General features: G+C 39.2%; 1 protein-coding gene across 6 annotated transcripts in view; it reads left to right on the plus strand.

Moving 5' to 3' along the window:
• The window catches only part of LOC114242954 (neo-calmodulin), a 227,835-nt gene that overhangs the window by 131,282 nt on the left and 78,586 nt on the right, over window positions 1-17,967 (plus strand). For 4 of the 6 annotated variants that reach the window (XM_089729245.1, XM_089729248.1, XM_089729246.1 and 1 more), the window contains exon 2: window positions 13,250-13,636. The exons of the other annotated variants lie outside the window; for them this stretch is intronic. In XM_089729245.1, coding sequence (XP_089585371.1) covers window positions 13,547-13,636 — 90 coding nt within the window. In that variant the 5' untranslated portion in view covers window positions 13,250-13,546. The remainder of the gene's footprint in view (window positions 1-13,249; window positions 13,637-17,967) is intronic. 6 annotated transcript variants of the gene reach the window in all.

The following is a 17,967-nucleotide window of genomic DNA, read 5'->3' on the forward strand; positions in this document are numbered from 1 at the left end:
CTGTAGATGTGTATAGACTCAAGTAACCACTTAACACCAGGTGGGCTGTGAGCTCGTTCTTTTTTTTATTGCTTAGATGGGTGGACAAGTCTTGTCGAATCCCCCGGATCCACTCTTGGTACTTTTAGGCTTTTCAAGCACTGGTCACCGTCCTCGTCAAACTCGTCGACGAAGAGTTCGACGTGCGAACTAGTCCGTAGACACAGCCCACTGAGTTTCTCACCGGATCTTCTCAGAGGGTCGCGATTTCGATCCGGTAGTAGATTCAGCGAAACAGTTCTTGCTAGGGCTAGTGTTAGCAATTCTTTCAGGTTGAGCCGGTGAGCTTACCCACCCGTCCGGACGTAGCTGGAATAGCCCATTTGACTACCTACAATTAGGTAGGGAAAAAAAGGGTGCGTGTACTTATGTACGCGCGTAAGAAGTTATACTTTATTTTTAAGTAAATTTATTTCTTTTTTTTTAAATATTAAATAATTAATATTAAATATTTAACGTTAATAATTTAATAATATTTAGTATGAATTATATTAAATAATAATTTTGTTATTTATATTACTAAAAAATGAATGCTAATAACACTTTTTTTACGAGTGTACATGCGCAAAAGTTCACCTGCGGCTATATCAGACTTATATATCAGACTCGGCAAGCTACGTCGGTCGTATTGTAATGAGCGATTTAGTGGGCAACTTCATTCTGTTAATTTTGTGTCAAAGTGTAATTTTGTGTTAAAGATGCAATATCGTATGACCATAAAAGACCAAGGTCAGATGGGGCATTTGGAGGATAATGGCAAAGGGAAGATCTCCCACCGAGCGCATGAAATTGCTCGGTAGACCGACGATCCTAGTATTATTGTTCGGACTTGTATATGTGAAAATTTATTTTGAAAGCGTCTTTAGCGAGACTCAGGCGTCTGTCAAATATCTTGTGTTGTATGATAGTTATCGCCTCAGGCCCGATATAGTTACTTTCCCTCAATAAGAATGCATGATTGCGACGGCTGTCTCGTACACAGTAGGCGGGTTTTAATCCTGGCAATGTCAATGTCTATGGGCGGACTTCTTGTAATAACTGGAATTTTTGTGAAGGAATATATGCTTTACGAATCCTTGATTTAAAAAAATCAGAGCTATTTTATCTCAATATGTAGTAAGTACCATAAGGTCGAAAGTATTTTTATAAATAAAAAAAGAGAATGGGTTTTAATTTTGACTCTTGATATTTTACTGGTGGTAGGACCTCTTGTGAGTCCGCGCGGGTGGGTACCACCACCCTGCCTATTTCTGCCGTGAAGCAGTAATACGTTTCTGTTTGAAGAGTGGGGCAGCCGTCGTTTACTATACTTGAGACCTTAGAACTTGTATCTCAAAGGTGGGTGGCGCATTTACGTTGTGGATGTCTATGGGCTCCAGTAACCACTTAACATCAGGTGGGCTATGAGCTCGTCCACCAATCTAAGCAATAAAAAACACAATTTACTTAAAAATTCATTAAGATTAGCTTAATGGATCGAATATAAATATTGAATAAATTAAAAACCAATTATAAAAATAATTTGAAGTTGCAATAATCGTTATTCCATTTTCTACCGAGATATGACATGCAATTTTCTAAATGCAATACCAATTACTTATCGGTTGTGAAACAAAATTTTCTCAGGACGAATATCGAAAGTTCCACTCCATCAGGACCAAAATATCCGAATAGCTTAAATCTCAAGGGGAATCATGAAATTCCGGCCCTCAGAAAGACAATTGTTCCTTTAACCGAGAGCTTCGGTAGCTTTTCTTGAATTTCCCATAATTTCTGACAGATAGGTCACCGGATTAACATTAGTTCATAGTACTCGTATTTGTTCGAAAAGTTTCTAATTAATTACTTTTCATCTTTATTACTTCTTTGTTATTCCTTATCCCACTTTAGGTGGGGTCGGCTCTCCTAATTAGTCTGCGCCACGAGTTTCTATCTTGAGCTATAAACCTGTCAGTCAAGTTTTGTGTCTTTATTTATTTATTTATTTTTATTGCTTAGATGGGTGGACGAGCTCACAGCCCACCTGGTGTTAAGTGGTTACTGGAGCCCATAGACATCTATGACGTAAATGTGCCACCTACCTTGAGATATAAGTTCTAAGGTCTCAAGTATAATTAGAACGACTGCCCCACCCATCAAACCGAAACGCATTACTGCTTCACGGCACAAATAGGCAGGGTGGTGGTGTTTTTAAGTATTCAGGTCTTATTTGTACACCATCGTTTTCGTATCAGTATCTTGTTACAAAAACTATTTATTTAGCTCAGTAATTGCTGGTGGTATGGCGTATTGTGAGTCCGTAAAGGTTGGTACCGTTTTGCCTATTTCTGCTAATCACACGTTTCGATCTTGAACCTTCGTCTCAAGGACATCTGCGCTTACTGTGGTTTTTTATTTTATTTCTTTGCTGGGTGAACGAGCTCACAGCCCACTTGGTGTGAAGTGGTTACAGGAGCCCATAGAAATCTACAACGTACCTAAATGCCGTCACCCACCTTGAGACATGAGTTCTAAGGTCTCAGAATAGTTACAACGGCTGCCCCACCCTTTAAACCGAAACGCATTACTGTTTCACGGCAGAAGTAGGTAGGGTAACCTACCAATGCGGACTCACAAGAGGTCCTACCACCAGTAAAAAGACAATTCGATTCTTAAGAATAAATTAACACTACGTACAACAGCTTAATCTGATGTTTGTTATTTTTACTACATGATTTTTCCACGTATCGAATACTTTAAAGCTTTTGTGGTCACGGACGACGGACAGTCGTCATAAAATCAGCTGCAGTTACGTCTGTGACTCGCGTTAACCAGAAAAAAATCGGTTGTCTGTAAAGTCGGTTTACTGACGATAGTTGAACGTGACAACGTCATAACAAAATACTGATGGAATGGTTTCATTTTTCAAAAGGAAATTTTAATTTTATTTGTTTGATAGATATTTTGTATGGATATAGAGAAGGAGGTAAATGGAAATCACTATTGAATTGATCAAGTTACATTTATTTGAACGCATAAATACAATTATGTCGAAAGAATCATTACCTTTATCGCCGCAATTATCGTTGCTATAAACAATTGACACCACATTCACTTTTCACTGAACTTCATACTTGACGAAAACATGTAAATGTATTATTTTATAGCAGCTGTCCACGCGGATGCATCGCTCACTCAAGTAGAAGAGAGACAGATGTCGAACGCTGCCGAACGCGGAGGCCGATTGTGCCTCTTTGTCGCTCGTTGCGCGCTCTCGCTTGCACTTCAAGCCTTAAATGGAACGCCTCAGAGCGAGGTAACGCCGCATGATCATGTTTTATCGTGCGTGCAGTCGGCTCCATCGAATTATAAGACGTTATCACGTTAAAAATACTATAATTGATCGATAAAAAAAATCTTATTTTTAAAAACGTCGAACGAGATTTTATCCAACTTGAGAACGTCAGTAGCTTTCGCCGACTCTGCGATATGGGAACAAATCAATTTCATCGTGCACGAATGTCAGTCGAGAAAAAAAAAACTGAAAAGAGGTCACAGTTATTGCTTCACTTTTAATTTGTTATATCGGAATTGACGTCACAATGGACCGGACGGTTAATACAAAATAAAGTTTTTTTACTAGTATTTTCTTCGGGGTTGACAAGCCGTGCACATAATTAAAACTTCTTATTCTTCTTCCTAGTCGTACACTCTTGAAAGAGTGGTCGTGGTCATGCATCAGTCAAACAAATGTATGTTGGATTGAGTCACAGATTTTATGAGGTCGGTCCATCGTGGTGGAGATCGTCCGCGAGATCTTTTTTTTATTGCTTAGATAAGTAGACGAGCTCACAGCCCACCTGGTGTTAAGTGGTAAATGCGCCACCCACCTTGACATATCAGTTCTAATGTCTCAGTATAGTTACAACGGCTGCCCCACCCTTCAAACCGAAACGCATTACTGCTTCACGGCAGAAATAGGCAAGATGGTGGTACCTACCCTTGCGGACTCACAAGAGGTCCTAACACTAGTAATTACGCAAATTAGAATTTTGTGGGTTTGATTTTTATTACACGACTAGCGACCCGCCCTCGCTTCGCTTCGGAAACATTAAAACACACATGAAATAAAAAAAAAAAACAAAAAAAAATTTAAAAAAGTAGCCTATGTTCATTAGGGACAATGTCGGCTTCTAATGGAAAAAGAATTTTTCAAATCGGTCCAGTAGTTTCGGAGCCTATTCGAAACAAACAAACAAACAAATCTTTCCTCTTTATAATATTAAGTATAGATGTTATTATTTCACCGTGGAAGTCAATCGTGAACATTTAATTTTGTTAAGTACGTATTTCATTATAAAAATTGGTACCTGCCAGCGGGATTCGAACACGGATGCATCGCTACATATGCACCAGACCTCTTATTCTTTAGGCCACGACGACTTCAAAATAAATAGTGTATAAATTGTTTTAATTGTGTCTATTGCTGTCGAATAATACTATTTCTCTGTTCACCCTTTAGAGGAACGCGTTTCTAACTTAATAATAGTCTGAAGTATATAGTTATTCATATCACGAATATCGAAAAAACTCTTGAAGTTTGATGAGGGCCGTGATATTGTCCGGAGCCGCAATATAGTTTTCAAACTGACCGAGATCGAAAAAGTACAGTGGCGCTCATAAAAACTGAATAGACTTAATAAGAATTCCTTGGAGTCGGACAAAGATAATTTAATACGCAATTTTCTACGATATTGGAAATTGTCAAATGTTTGTTTTTTTTTATGTTAAGAAAGATATCGGAAGATACGGTAAGGTATGGGTTTTTAGAATATAAATAATACTACACTTAAGCCTCATCAGCTCGCACGGGTAGTTATAAACATTCTGTCTGTCATTACCGTGATACAGCCATGAATTCCGATTTGAAGGGTGTGGATCTGTTATGCAATAAAATTGAGACTTCAGTCTTATATCTGAAAATGGCGGCATTCAAGTTGTGATCACAATGGAATCCGTTAACCATTATACAATCGGTGGGATATGAAATTATTCAATCACCTAAAAAGAAAAAAAGCGTGATATTTACATATGACAGTAAAGAATATTTATTTCATGTTTTAAAACGAAACATTATCTATTATATAGATATTAAATACCATTTTTGGTTCGTATAATAATTGGATGATTTAATAAATTTTAATCGGTAATGCACCGTTTTCGTGTCACTCACTGTACAGTTTCTTTGTCCACGGAATGGGCAGTCCCTGTTATTGCAAATCCCGGATTATATCCGGATCCGGAATTAACGTGGAACGTTCCGTATCGTTTCTTCGAAGGCACTTGCGGAGCTTCATTGTGTAGAGCTTTACAAGGCTAAGCTTTTGTTCTGTGAACTTTTTTTGTATTTTGAGTTTTATTATTTTGTATGTGCTTTTGGGGTAGAGAAGCGGATGAAGTTGCGTTGTTAAGAAAAAGCTAACCTAGAAAGAAAACTTGAGTAGCGCGCTGCTGACCTTGAGACCGCAATAATAATTTTGTTTCATGTAAAATGTTTCAATAAATTATATGAAATCTTAATATAGATAAATCTCGTGTCACAATGTTTGTCCTCAATGGACTCCTAAACCACTTAAACGATTATAATAAAATTCGCACACCATGTGCAGTTCGATCCAACTTGAGAGATAGGATGGTTTTTATTTCGATGAATGGTCGCAATATTTATTAATTAACAATAAAATGATTTCTTGTGTTGATTTTTGTTATTAATTGTAAGTTTCATAAGTCTAAAACAGATGGCGCCTTAAATCAGTTTTTACAGACAATTGTTATACTGTGACTTTAATATCTCATAGATGGCGCTGTGCTAAAAATACCAACGTTTCACATAAGCTACAATTTAATGGCATAAGCACCACGTGTTTCTGAGGCTAAAGTATAAGTGAAATTTATTTCGTAGTAAACGCAATACAGTGAAATCCAATTGTTCTTACGTTGTAAATTTTTGGTATTAGCATAGGCGGCCGCGAGTTATTTAGAAACAAAAACCTAAGCCACAGCCACAGCAACGTGTGGCCGGGTCCGCTAGTATTCAATAAAATGTTTTTTATTTATTTATTTATTGCCCTTGTAGGCAGACGAGCATACGGCCCACCTGATGGTGAGTGGTTATCGTCGCCCATGGACTTCAGCAATGCCAGGGGCAGAGTCAAGCCGCTGCCTACAATGTTTCAAATTCATGTTTCAATATCTCTTACAATGAGGTTTCTAGAAACTTATAGAGTCGTATACCCGCGGGGTGTTGACAAACTTCATTTTTTCCACTTAGTGTCAGCCTCTGAACCGTCCTCCGCGATATTTCCTGCTACGTCTTGACATTCTTCAAATGAGACCGGACTGGCTGTGCTTTTGGCATTATCACTAACCACTATGACAGAATGGGTCGTATGCACGTTTATTATCGGTTTTAATAAATAAAAAGGCAGTTTAATATGAAGGCAGCCATTAGCAATTAATCATTCCCTAAGCTCTTCAGTGGCCTCGAAGAACTAAATCTCTTCCAACCGTGGAAGGACGCGAGACCCCACCGTGTGTATTTTCCCAAGAAAGCCTCATAAGGCCACGGCATTGAGGATACGCCTCGCACGATGCAAGGAAGAGGAAGTTATTTTTTGTAACGTCCAGAGGAAGAGATGGGATGATACTATCCTAGACCTAATCCACACAGCCAAATTGTACGAATGCGGTTTTATGAGACGTTACCATTTCTGCATCAGAAAAGCCGTGCATTTACGCATTCTGAATATGTAAAACAGCATGGCTACTTTATATTTCTAAACTGAACTAAACACTAAATTATCCCAAACAAATCACATGAGATTCTTCGACCCCCTAACTAGGATCAGTCAACACTACAACCAGCGGCGCCACCCCGAGGACGCCCGACACAAGTAAAATGTAATTTTGTCGAAAAGGGCTCACATTGAAATAGCCGAAAACAAATACTTCTCTACAGAAGTCCGCCCGCTATTTCCATGTAAACAAGCACAAGTCTGAGCCGCGTCAGGGCATCATCTAACTAATTTAATTTGTGGAGAGGCTTTTGGCTGGTGAGCCAAATATTCTGGGGGAGATGAAGGCGCTGAGGTTTGGATGCCTCGGGCATGTAGTGCGTATGGAGCAGGATCGGGCTGTGAAACGCATGTACGTGGGTGTATCGTAGGGACGCTGCCCAATAGGGAGGCCAAGTACCGCTGGTCTTACGCTGTGGAAGGAAATTTACGTGAGCTCCAAGTGTCGAACTGGCAAGGGGTTGCGCAGGCATGAATGGCATTCGGGGTCATAGCGCCAGCGCAGTTGTAGTAGAAGTAATAGTAGTAGTGGACCTTTTGACTTGGGCCTGCGATAACGCGAAATCGACAGAAAGTACGAACTCCATACAATCTGTATTTAAACTAATAAATAAATCTACAGTAGTTTTTACGGATGTTCCGTTATAGCTACTGAACCATGCATCCGATTGACTTGAAACTTGGTAATCGTGTATGTTATCCATATAAAATATACATGTACTCAATGGATAGGCTAATATTTATTTAATAATAATAATAATAAACATTTATTCCAAACACAAATTAAGTACAAAAAATAAATAAAAAAGATAACAAAAATAACGAGGCTTGGAAACGGTTACCGGCTCAGCAATGCCTAACAGTAACGAAACAATCGGTACTGCGGCGCTGATCTTCCGCCGGCACCTGCGGAGTGACGCGCACACCAGCATCAGACCGACTGATACACAACATTGTGAAATATATTAAAAAATAAAAAGAACATGAATAATAAATTTAAAAAAAACAGTTATGAAAAGGACAACAAAATGACATTATTAAATTAATTAAATAAAAATTGCGGTTGCAAAGTACAATTATGAAGAGTACTTATATGAGTGTTGGACTCCTTAATAATAATAACAGTAAATAATAATCTTATGTTTTAAATGTCCAGCGAAGCGGACGACTACGGCTAGTTATGTTATAAATTAATATTGTTAAACTATGGCCTTTGTGTTGAATTAAATAAACATTAATCTAGGCAACTACGACTTAGTTATGGAAAAATAATGGAAAATCGATGGGACCTCGATTTAATTCAGTCATTATGAACGTATAGAGGGAACCGATAATTTGTTTACTCTAACTACATTAAATTTATTGTCACAATTTCTTTATGAAAGTATTGTGTCACATTTTTTTTATTCATATCCAAAACTAACATTCTCAAGCAAATAATGTTACGCTAATCAGTAATAGCCAAGTAAACCAGAGGTTTAGAAGAAGCGATTTTATTTATCTCTCAAACACAAAAGTAATAAGGTATCTAATAGTAAATAAATAAGTAGCTTCTATCTATGAACTTACTCTGACATACAGAATAGCTAAAAACTATACTATAGGTTGCACTGAAGCATTACATATATTGTATCCAAAGATTACTTTTAACACACCTTCATTAGCTTAACCTGTATGTATATATGTATGTATGTATGTATATGTACATATATCATCGAATTATTTAACGTACTGGTGGTAAGATGTCTTGTGAGTCCGCACGGGTAGGTACCACCGCCCTGCCTATTTCTGCCGTGAAGCAGTAACGCGTTTCGGCTTGAAGGATGGGGCAGCCGTTGTAACTATACTAGACCTTAGAACTCTTATCTCAAGGTGCGTAGCGCATTTACGTTGTAGATGCCTATCGGCTCCACTAACCATTTAACACCAGGTGGGTTGTGAGCTCGTCCACCCACCTAAGCAATAAAAAAAAGTATCAAAATAACACTTTTAACACACCTTCATTAGCTTACACTGTATAATAATATGTATATCATCGTGTTATGATTTTATTGAAGTTTAATAACTACATTAATCACTTAAGCGCTTAGACCAAATTATTAGTCTTATTTGAAATTAATATTAAGGAATATTCGAATATTATTTGAAAATATAAGTACTGGTACAGAATGCATTAGCGCGACCCTATTGATTTTGTTGAAGCCACACAAGCGATCGATTAATTTGCATCTATAACGCGTACCGTTCATATATGCGACCTTCTATGTACAGTGAGCTATAAAAGTCTACACATAGACCAGAAATAAAGGTATGAATCTACATCTGTACAATTAGCGCCATCTGTTATTACGGGGAACATTTATATGGTGATAGTATAGTATACCACAGAGCGATGGTTGTCCACTGAGTTTCTCGCCGGATCTTCTCAGTGGGTCTCGTTTCCGATCCGGTGGTAGATTCTGCGAAGCACTGCTCTTGCTAGGGCCAGTGTTAGCAACACTCCGATTTGAGCCCCGTGAGCTAACCTACACGTTAGGGTGAAGCTTAAATAGCCTCTCAAGGCTATCAGCATAGATAAGAAAAAAAAAACAGCGATAGTATTGTAATATATTAAGTGTAATTTTTGTTATAATTTAGTGCAATAAAATTTCAATTTGAAGAAACATTCTAAACGTGCATAATTACTAATAACATAGCTTAGCGTTGTCCGACTCTCATACTAAAAACAACTAAATAAACGGCAACAAAACAGGCGCGTCATTCCTCCGCAAATTAGAATTGCCTGTGATATGGGTACCGGAGCCTAACATACATAATTATATGCGTTTAAATATATACATACTAGCTTTTGCCCGCGATTCCGTCCGCGTGAAATAGTTACTTTGGCACATAACACTAAATTTTTCCCCCCCACTTCATTTACGTAGAAAGTGAAAGTATTTTGAAACATTGTTTATCGGTGCTCCGCTTGTATTAGTCTTACCGTGATGTCATATAGCCTATAGCCTTCCTGAATAAATGGGCTATCTAACGCTGAAATAATTTTTCAATTCGGGCCAGTAGTTCCTGAGATTAGCGCGTTCAAACAAAACAAACAAACTCTTCAGCTTTATAATATTATAAGTATAGATTTAGACAAAAACGAAACAAAACTGGTTATCACACGAATGTTTGTCCGATGCGGGAATCGAACCCACGACCCTCGACGTAACAATCAGGTTCGCTAACTACTGCACCACCAAGTCAGTCAAACAATACAAACTAGGATTCGAGGTCCTCATTCGATATAAGTCTTCAAAATTGTTTATATGCTACAATTACCACTTAATAGAAGCAGGATTTTGAGATCGTTTACCTTTCTAGCAGTGCGATATAATGTCCGTATGAAAGGCTATTTGGTTTAAGCAACATATTTGCAACTTTACAAAAGAGCCATTTAAAAGTTAAAAATTTTAAAAAAAGATATCTGCATAAAAAACTTCTTCAGCTATTTGAATGGAGTAAACTTATTTGAAGTTCATTTTTTTATTTCATAGATTGGCAGTCGAGCTGACAGCCCGCCTGGTGCTAAGTGGTTACTGGAGCTCATAGACATCTACAACGTAAATGCGCCACTCAACTTGAGATATAAGTTCTAAGGTCTCAAGTATAGTTACAACAGCTGCCCCACCCTTCAAACCGAAACGCATTACTGCTTCACGGCTGAAATAGATAGGGTGATGGTACCTACCCGTGCAGACTCACAAGAGGTCCTACGACCAGTAATAAATATTAAAAACATCGAATTGTTAATACTAATACCAAAAAACACGTGTGGCACTCGGGGACTGCCGCGGTAAAGCTATTGAATAGGATTTTTTATCAACTTATGCAATTATAATTAGACAATAATAATTTAATATTAAAACAATAATTAAATAAGACCATGCTATTTTTATAAACATTAACAAAAGCAAAACATTAACTATCCCCTTCACACTCATAAGCTAGACCGCGCGAGAGGGAGATGGGCAGACTTTTCATGATGCGCATGCAGTGCGACGTCACGCCGCGCGCTTATTCACAAACACTACACAGGCGCAACGTTTGAATGTGTTGAACGCGAGCTACATGGTAGGCGGAGTGGGGGGTGATAGGTTTTATTTTCGTTACGAAATTTCTTGATTCGGTAGCCGCGCTCAAAGCCCGCGATAAAAGCTATAGCTTATTCATACTTAAGCAATAGCTTAAGTATGAACTGACATGTCGCTTAAACGGAATTGCCTTTTCAACCCTCGATATAAGTAAATCTGATCTCCAAATTTCCGTAATGAGAGTGATTTACCAAGGAGCAAAGCGGCACTAATGCGTATAGTAATTACCGTCGCTCGATAAGCGATAAGTGGACTACGGAACTTCATATAAACTAGCGAGCTGATAAGGAATACAACGATGATGTAAGTTTTAAGGCGTGACTGTTGCTATCACGAACCACGATCTCCCGTTTTGATTTGATATCGAATATTTCTAATTAGAACTCAATGGCTAGGTAATTAGAGCGGTTATTCGTTTGCTTAAATTGTTGTACCTTCTTTTTGTAAGCACAATTGGGCAAGTTAATTCAGTAATGCAATAAAAAACTGACGTAAGAGCCAGCCCAGTTTTGTCATTGTGTGATCTATATGTGAGTGATAGCACACGTTTAATCTTAGCATGTGTGTGTGTAGAGATATAAATATCGAGTTTCAGTGACAGACAAATTTATTAAGCTGTATCCATTGATCTGTATCTATCACATGTCGATTTTCTTGTAACTAATAAATTAATCTTTATTTTGTTCGGAAACACAGTTTTATTATTATCAGATATCTTTACGTAACTCATTGTGGTAATAAAACTTTGTAAATGAATTAAATATACAATTTACAAAAAAACAGTACGTCAAAAGAAATCCGCGCTAATTGTGGTTTTAGGTCCTCAGACATTGGATGGGATCTAGATGGAGAAACCTTACATGCATGGCAAAAGTAATCACTTTCTATTCATTAACTCTAAATCGTGTAATGATTATTTGTTGATTGAAGTTTACCACTACGGTGTCGTGCACAAACACCTCTACACTATTATCAACAACTACATATAGGCTAACAATACGTATATTTATAAAAAAAAATAACAGAGTGAGATATTTAAAATACAGGGAACAAATGTATGAGATGTTAAACGCTAACACGCGAGTAACGGAATAGCCGCAAATTGTATTAAATTTCAAGGCACCCCGTGCTGAGCTATTCCGGAATCATGCAGCGTACAATGATGACCTTAAAAATCATAGGAAAACGGTTTATTTTCGGTTGTAGGTCGCGGTTTTGATCTGACAAAGAACCCTCGGTTGGAAGAGACTCGCAGTCGCGTGTGCTCTTAACTTAATGCGGGTTACACGAGTACTCTACACGAGTAACAATTGTATGAGAGCTCTCAAATTATAGGAATGAATTTATGTTTTACAGGTGCGAAGGATTCTCACTTGTTAACACTTTTAATTTTGTGGAATGCTTTGCTTGTAATAAAGATTTTGAGCACTACATTTTCCGTCATTATATACGGCTAAAAAAGAAAGACACGTCGCAGTATTAATAATTTTACGAGAAAACATGAGCGTTTCTACAACTAAAAAGATAGCACGACGTTTTTATAACTTTACTGAACTAACTCTTTTTTAAATCTCCGAATTTATTTAGATTGTTAAATTTTGTAGAAAATCACAAAAAGTGCTTACGATTATTTTTTTATTGCTTATATGAGTGTACGAGCTCACAGCCCACCTGGTGCTAAGTGGTAACTGGAGTCCATAGACATCTACAACGTAAATGCGCCACGCACCTTGAGATATAAGTTCTCAGTACAGTTACAACGGCTGCCCCAACTTTCAAACCGAAACGCATTACTGCTTCACGGCTGAAATAGGCGGGGAGGTGGTACCTAGCCCTGCGGACTCACAAGAAGTCCTACCATTTTAATCGATAATATTTAATCAGAAGAGTATCGAATAGAAATAATAGCAACTGATTAAAAGATTAAATTTAAATTACAAAAAAAAAAATGCGAAAAGAGAAATTCAATTTACAAAAAAATCATCAATTCCTACCGATTTTTTTAGGTGACCATTTTTCTAAGCATGGTCGAAATGATAAATCTCCTAAACTTTGAATATAATTTAAAATTACATGTTTCATTAGCAGATTATCGTCTATCCACTAAACACGAGAATTAATAGATTTGAAATATTCATGACATCTTGGCTGTGACGCAGTGAATTTTATTCCCTCATGACAAATTTTTCGCCACATTAAAAACTCTTATGGAACCACCTCTGTTACAACTTGTTCAATTTTTAGATGAAAAATACATAGAAAATATTTACAACGATTAAGGCAATAATTTAACTACCAAGAATATAACTGTAAATTCACAACAATTTATTAATTAGTGTTAATTATTAGTGACATTAAAACCCCAGTCTTAAAAGCAATTAATTGTCAATTTGTAATTATAATCTGTGATTGAGTCAATCGTAAAGTGATTAAAGTATAAATTTTGTGGTAAAGTGAATTAGGCCTAAACCGATCAAGTTAAGTCTCAGTGCATAAAGTGTAGCAGAAGTGGAAATCAAGAGGCATTACCTTGGTATCAAAATGGCGTTTGCAGCAGCTCGTATGATCCTGAAGGATAAAAGACGGAAGGCTTCTAAGGAGGACTTCAGGGACCCAAGAAACAGAAGCAAGGTATTGTATTTATGTTAATTGTCACAAAAAATATGGAATACTTAACCTCTTCAAATGTTCTTCTTGTCAGATTCTTTACCTTAGAAACTTCTTTTAGAAATATCTAATCTAACTACTTTTATTTCAAAAACTACCCTCATTTTACGGAGCTCACATTTGCAAGCGTTGACCTATTAAAATGAAGACCTTTTAATGAACTCTGCTTTCCAAACAATTCCATGGAAACCGGGATTAAATTCAGCTGCGGAGTCTTTCGGAGCAAACAGAATACGTCGGTGATATGGTTCGTTCGGAAATTGCTCATTAAGGCACGTCGGTAGCTTCCTAAACAGGGCGATTATTACACCGAATTGTATTTATATTCTCGAACATTCAAAAGACATTGATGAAATCACGGTCCGATAAGTTTTAATCACCATAATTTTAAGCAGCTTCGAAACTGGCAACTGCTTATCAATATGTTATCAAAATCGGTGTTAGATCCAACCAAATGACCTTTCACCCCTCGATATAGTATTAAAAGACGCCATGCTAGTTTTGAGATATTTCAAATAGCACGAACCTTCAAAATTTTTGTTGCGAATCATCTTATTATTGTTCACTACGGTATGAGTGACGGTCTAGCAAAGCAAGGGCAGTTTGCGTTTGATCGTTCTCAAACAGAAAGTTGTTATCATGCAAAGTTGTTATGCTCAAAGATATCGTAATATAGCTCTATTACATGCCTCTTCGATACTTCGTGAGGACCACTATGCTTTCTAATTTTTCGGACTTACTCAGTAGCTTGTGGTTTGCCCAAACATGTTAACGCGATACAAGGTGACACTTTACAAAACTTGCGCTAGGCCCGTAATAACTTACGCGAGTGTTGTGTTCGCTGACGCGGCCCGCACACACATAGACACCTCGTGACACATAGACACCTCCAATCCAGATTTTGCAGATTAGCGGGCGGAGCTCCATGGTTCGTGAGGAACGTCGACTTACACGATGACCTGGAGCTCGAGTCAATTCGAAAACACATGAAGTCAGCGTTGGAACGTTACTTCGATAAGGCTATGCGTTATGCTAATCGCCTTATCGTTGCCGCCGCTGACTACTTCTCGCATCCTGATCACGCAGGAGCCAGTCACCGTCGACGCCCTAGACACGTCCTTACGGATCCATCAGATCCAATAACTTTTGCATTAGACGCCTTCAGCTCTAGCACTAGGAGCCGGCATAGGAACCCCGGTAGCCGCACTCATAGAACTCGACAAAGAGTTCGATGTGCAACCTAAACCATGCATCAGCCCGCTGAGTTTCTCGCCAGATCTTCTCAGCGGGTTGCGATTCCGATCCGATAGTAGATTCATTCGCGAAGCAGCTGCACTTGAGTTGTTAAATCTCCTTTGGAGGCGCTCGGGCAGCTGTTAGCAGATCCCACCCCTCCTGGCTGAGTCTTTGCTCGGCTACTTGTCCTCCTGAAACAGGAAAGGTCTCCGGACCACCTGTAATCCTTTAATCATAAAAAAATAAAAAATAAAACGACTGAATCATGTTACACGAGTCAAGCGAAAGTCCGGTTAATTTCCGGAATGTGACGCCGCACATTCATCGCTGGTAACCCGATCATATGCGTCCGTGAGCGTGAATCAATAGAAATCACTGAAGTGGAGATGATTGCTTACAGTGCACTTGCTGTAACAATATTTTATATGCTAAAGTTACTTTATGAATGAGAAGCTTGACGTACTCGTATCGAGTGATGCTCTTTCAGCGGACATATTTTAATACAGCTCTTCCTCCTTAATTCTACCCTACCCGATCCTGTAGACCGAATGCTAAACAGTCGACGTCGCCCAAAACACGTCATTACGGATCCTCCTGATCCACTAACGGTGCTTTTAGGTACCACAAGCACTAGTCACCGTCCTCGTCGAACCCGTCGCTTGCGACGAAGGGCTCGACGAGCGAATTAACCCATAGACACAGCCCACTGAGTTTCTCGCCGGATCTTCTCAGTGGGTCGCATTTCCGATCCGGTGGTACATTCTGCGAAGCACTGCTCTTGCTAGGATCAGTGTTAACATCACTCTGGTTTGAGCCCCGTGAGCTCATCTACTAGTTTAAGTTACGCTGAAATAGCCTCTCAAGGCTATCAGCTTATGTAGGAAAAAAAAATTCTACCCTCCATAGATAACAGACTAAAATTCTTCAAAGCCATCTTTGATTACACATACATTTGTACGCAAAAATGCACTTTCATTCGATTCGTTGTTGCCGATCCAAATAACAGTAGCATTCCGATCGAACCAAACCGACGTAACGCGTTCGTAAAATTAATTATTACAATTACGATTTCAAATGGAAATAACAGTTCGATGCGTAAACAAATTGTATTCTGTTTTGTTTCAAAACAATTAAACTGTCCTAAACGCGGTATCTGAAATTCAATGGTAATCGGATTTAAGAGGGAATATCGATTTTTTTTTTGTTGACACTAAACGATATAGTGGATGAGGTGAGCCGCAGACCGGGCTCAGTGGTGTAGATTGGGAGAGGCCTATGTCCAGCAGTGGACGACTGTGGGCTGTTGATGATGATGATGATGATGATGAAACGATATAGAGATATATTTTTATTAGTAGTAGATAGTTTAAATGACTCTTTAAACGTCAGTATGGCAACGTTTCTGACGTGAAAACTAGGCTTACTCAATGCTCAACCTCAACGTTTAACATAACGTGCTCACGAGTGGCGTCCCCGGCGGAGGGATGAGATAGCAGGTGGTAGAGCTGTGCACGGATAGAGCTGACCAACAATCAGTTTATATTTACCGGGAAGCAGGGAAGCATATTTTAAAAGTGGGACGATAAATATGATATATCGCGCCATGATGTCAATGGGCTCCTGATACTACTTAAGAACAGATGGTCTGTGACCCACCTCGTGCAACAATAAAAAGAAACACGTCAATAAATATTATTTTACACAATCTATATTTACATGGGCTCGTTAAAAGATTTATCTTAAAAAAAACTTTATTATATTTAAATGACCATAAAGAAAAATAATTGTAAGCGTATGACTCGGTATGACACGGAAACGTGTTCTTCACAAAGGATGGATTCTTAACGAAATATGAGAGAAAAGTGGTACAGAAATAAGAAATTTTGGAAACAGCGTTCACACGAATTCATTAATGTTAACGCATAATCGACTCAAAACCCGGTGAATGTGTTTGCGGTCTAATTGGCTTAGTTTTGTAAGCCCGCATTGTAAAGCAGAGGTAGTAGCAAAAATCACAATTGACTCTGCGCGTAATCTAACTTTTGTGTTACTATACATTGCGTGCTGTGCGATAAGTTTTTTTTGCATAGATGGCTTAACAAGCGTACGGCCTACCTGTTGAAAATGAGTATCGGAGTCCATGGGCTATAGAGCATGATGCCACTACGCACCTTGAGAACGAATTTTCATATCGACTCTCCCGCGAGGTTTTTTTTTTTATATTGCTTAGATGGGTGGACGAGCTCACAGCCCACCTGATGTTAAGTGGTTACTGGAGCCCATAGACATCTACAACGTAAATGCGCCACCCACCTTGAGATATAAGTTGTAAGCTCTCAGTATAGTTACAACGGCTCCCCACTAAGCGTGGTCTCGCCTTGTCGTGGCGGTGGGGCTTAAGCGTGCACCCCGACACCGTGGAGCAGCGTTGTCTGCACAGGGGTGCCGCGAACTAAGTAGACTGCATACCTTTTTCCCACCTTTGCTGGACAAAGGGTGCGTGAAGGGGGCGAGGGCTCCCTTCTGGAGCCCTCTTGGATGCTAGGCCATGTCCCCGGTAGCTCTCTGGTTGCTAAAGGGGAAGGCCCTCCAGAGAGGGATACCAGTACGCCGGCGTGGCCACATCATGGTCAGACGTGTGGGTCTGTCAGTAATGGCAGACCCCAAGAGGATGAGAAGTGAACCGGAGGGCACTCCGTTCCGGTCGCTGGTTGCCATGTCCCCGGTTGCCTCTTGGCAGCTACAGGGGAAGGCCCTCCAGAGGGGGGTACCGGTTTACCGGCGTGGCTTCGTAGAAGCATACCGTAATCCCTACCGAGTAGGGGACGGGGGCCGCTGCCTAGCAGGGGCCGCGAGGATGCGAACCTCTATAAAAAATGCCCTAATCCTAAGCTTGTGACGTGCCCGGTGATGGGATGAGTGGCTGGAGGGAGTCCAGTCGTGAGGGCCGTCCCAGGGGACCGACCCCTGGTCAAATATCAAAGGAAAAATTAATGATGGCAAAGTTTTTAAAAAAATTACCCCAGGAGGGTACCACCCTAGGTGGAGAATCCCTCCGT

Source organism: Bombyx mandarina, chromosome 08, assembly GCF_030267445.1.
Source record: "Bombyx mandarina strain Sakado chromosome 08, ASM3026744v2".
Classification (NCBI taxonomy): Eukaryota; Metazoa; Arthropoda; class Insecta; order Lepidoptera; family Bombycidae; genus Bombyx; species Bombyx mandarina.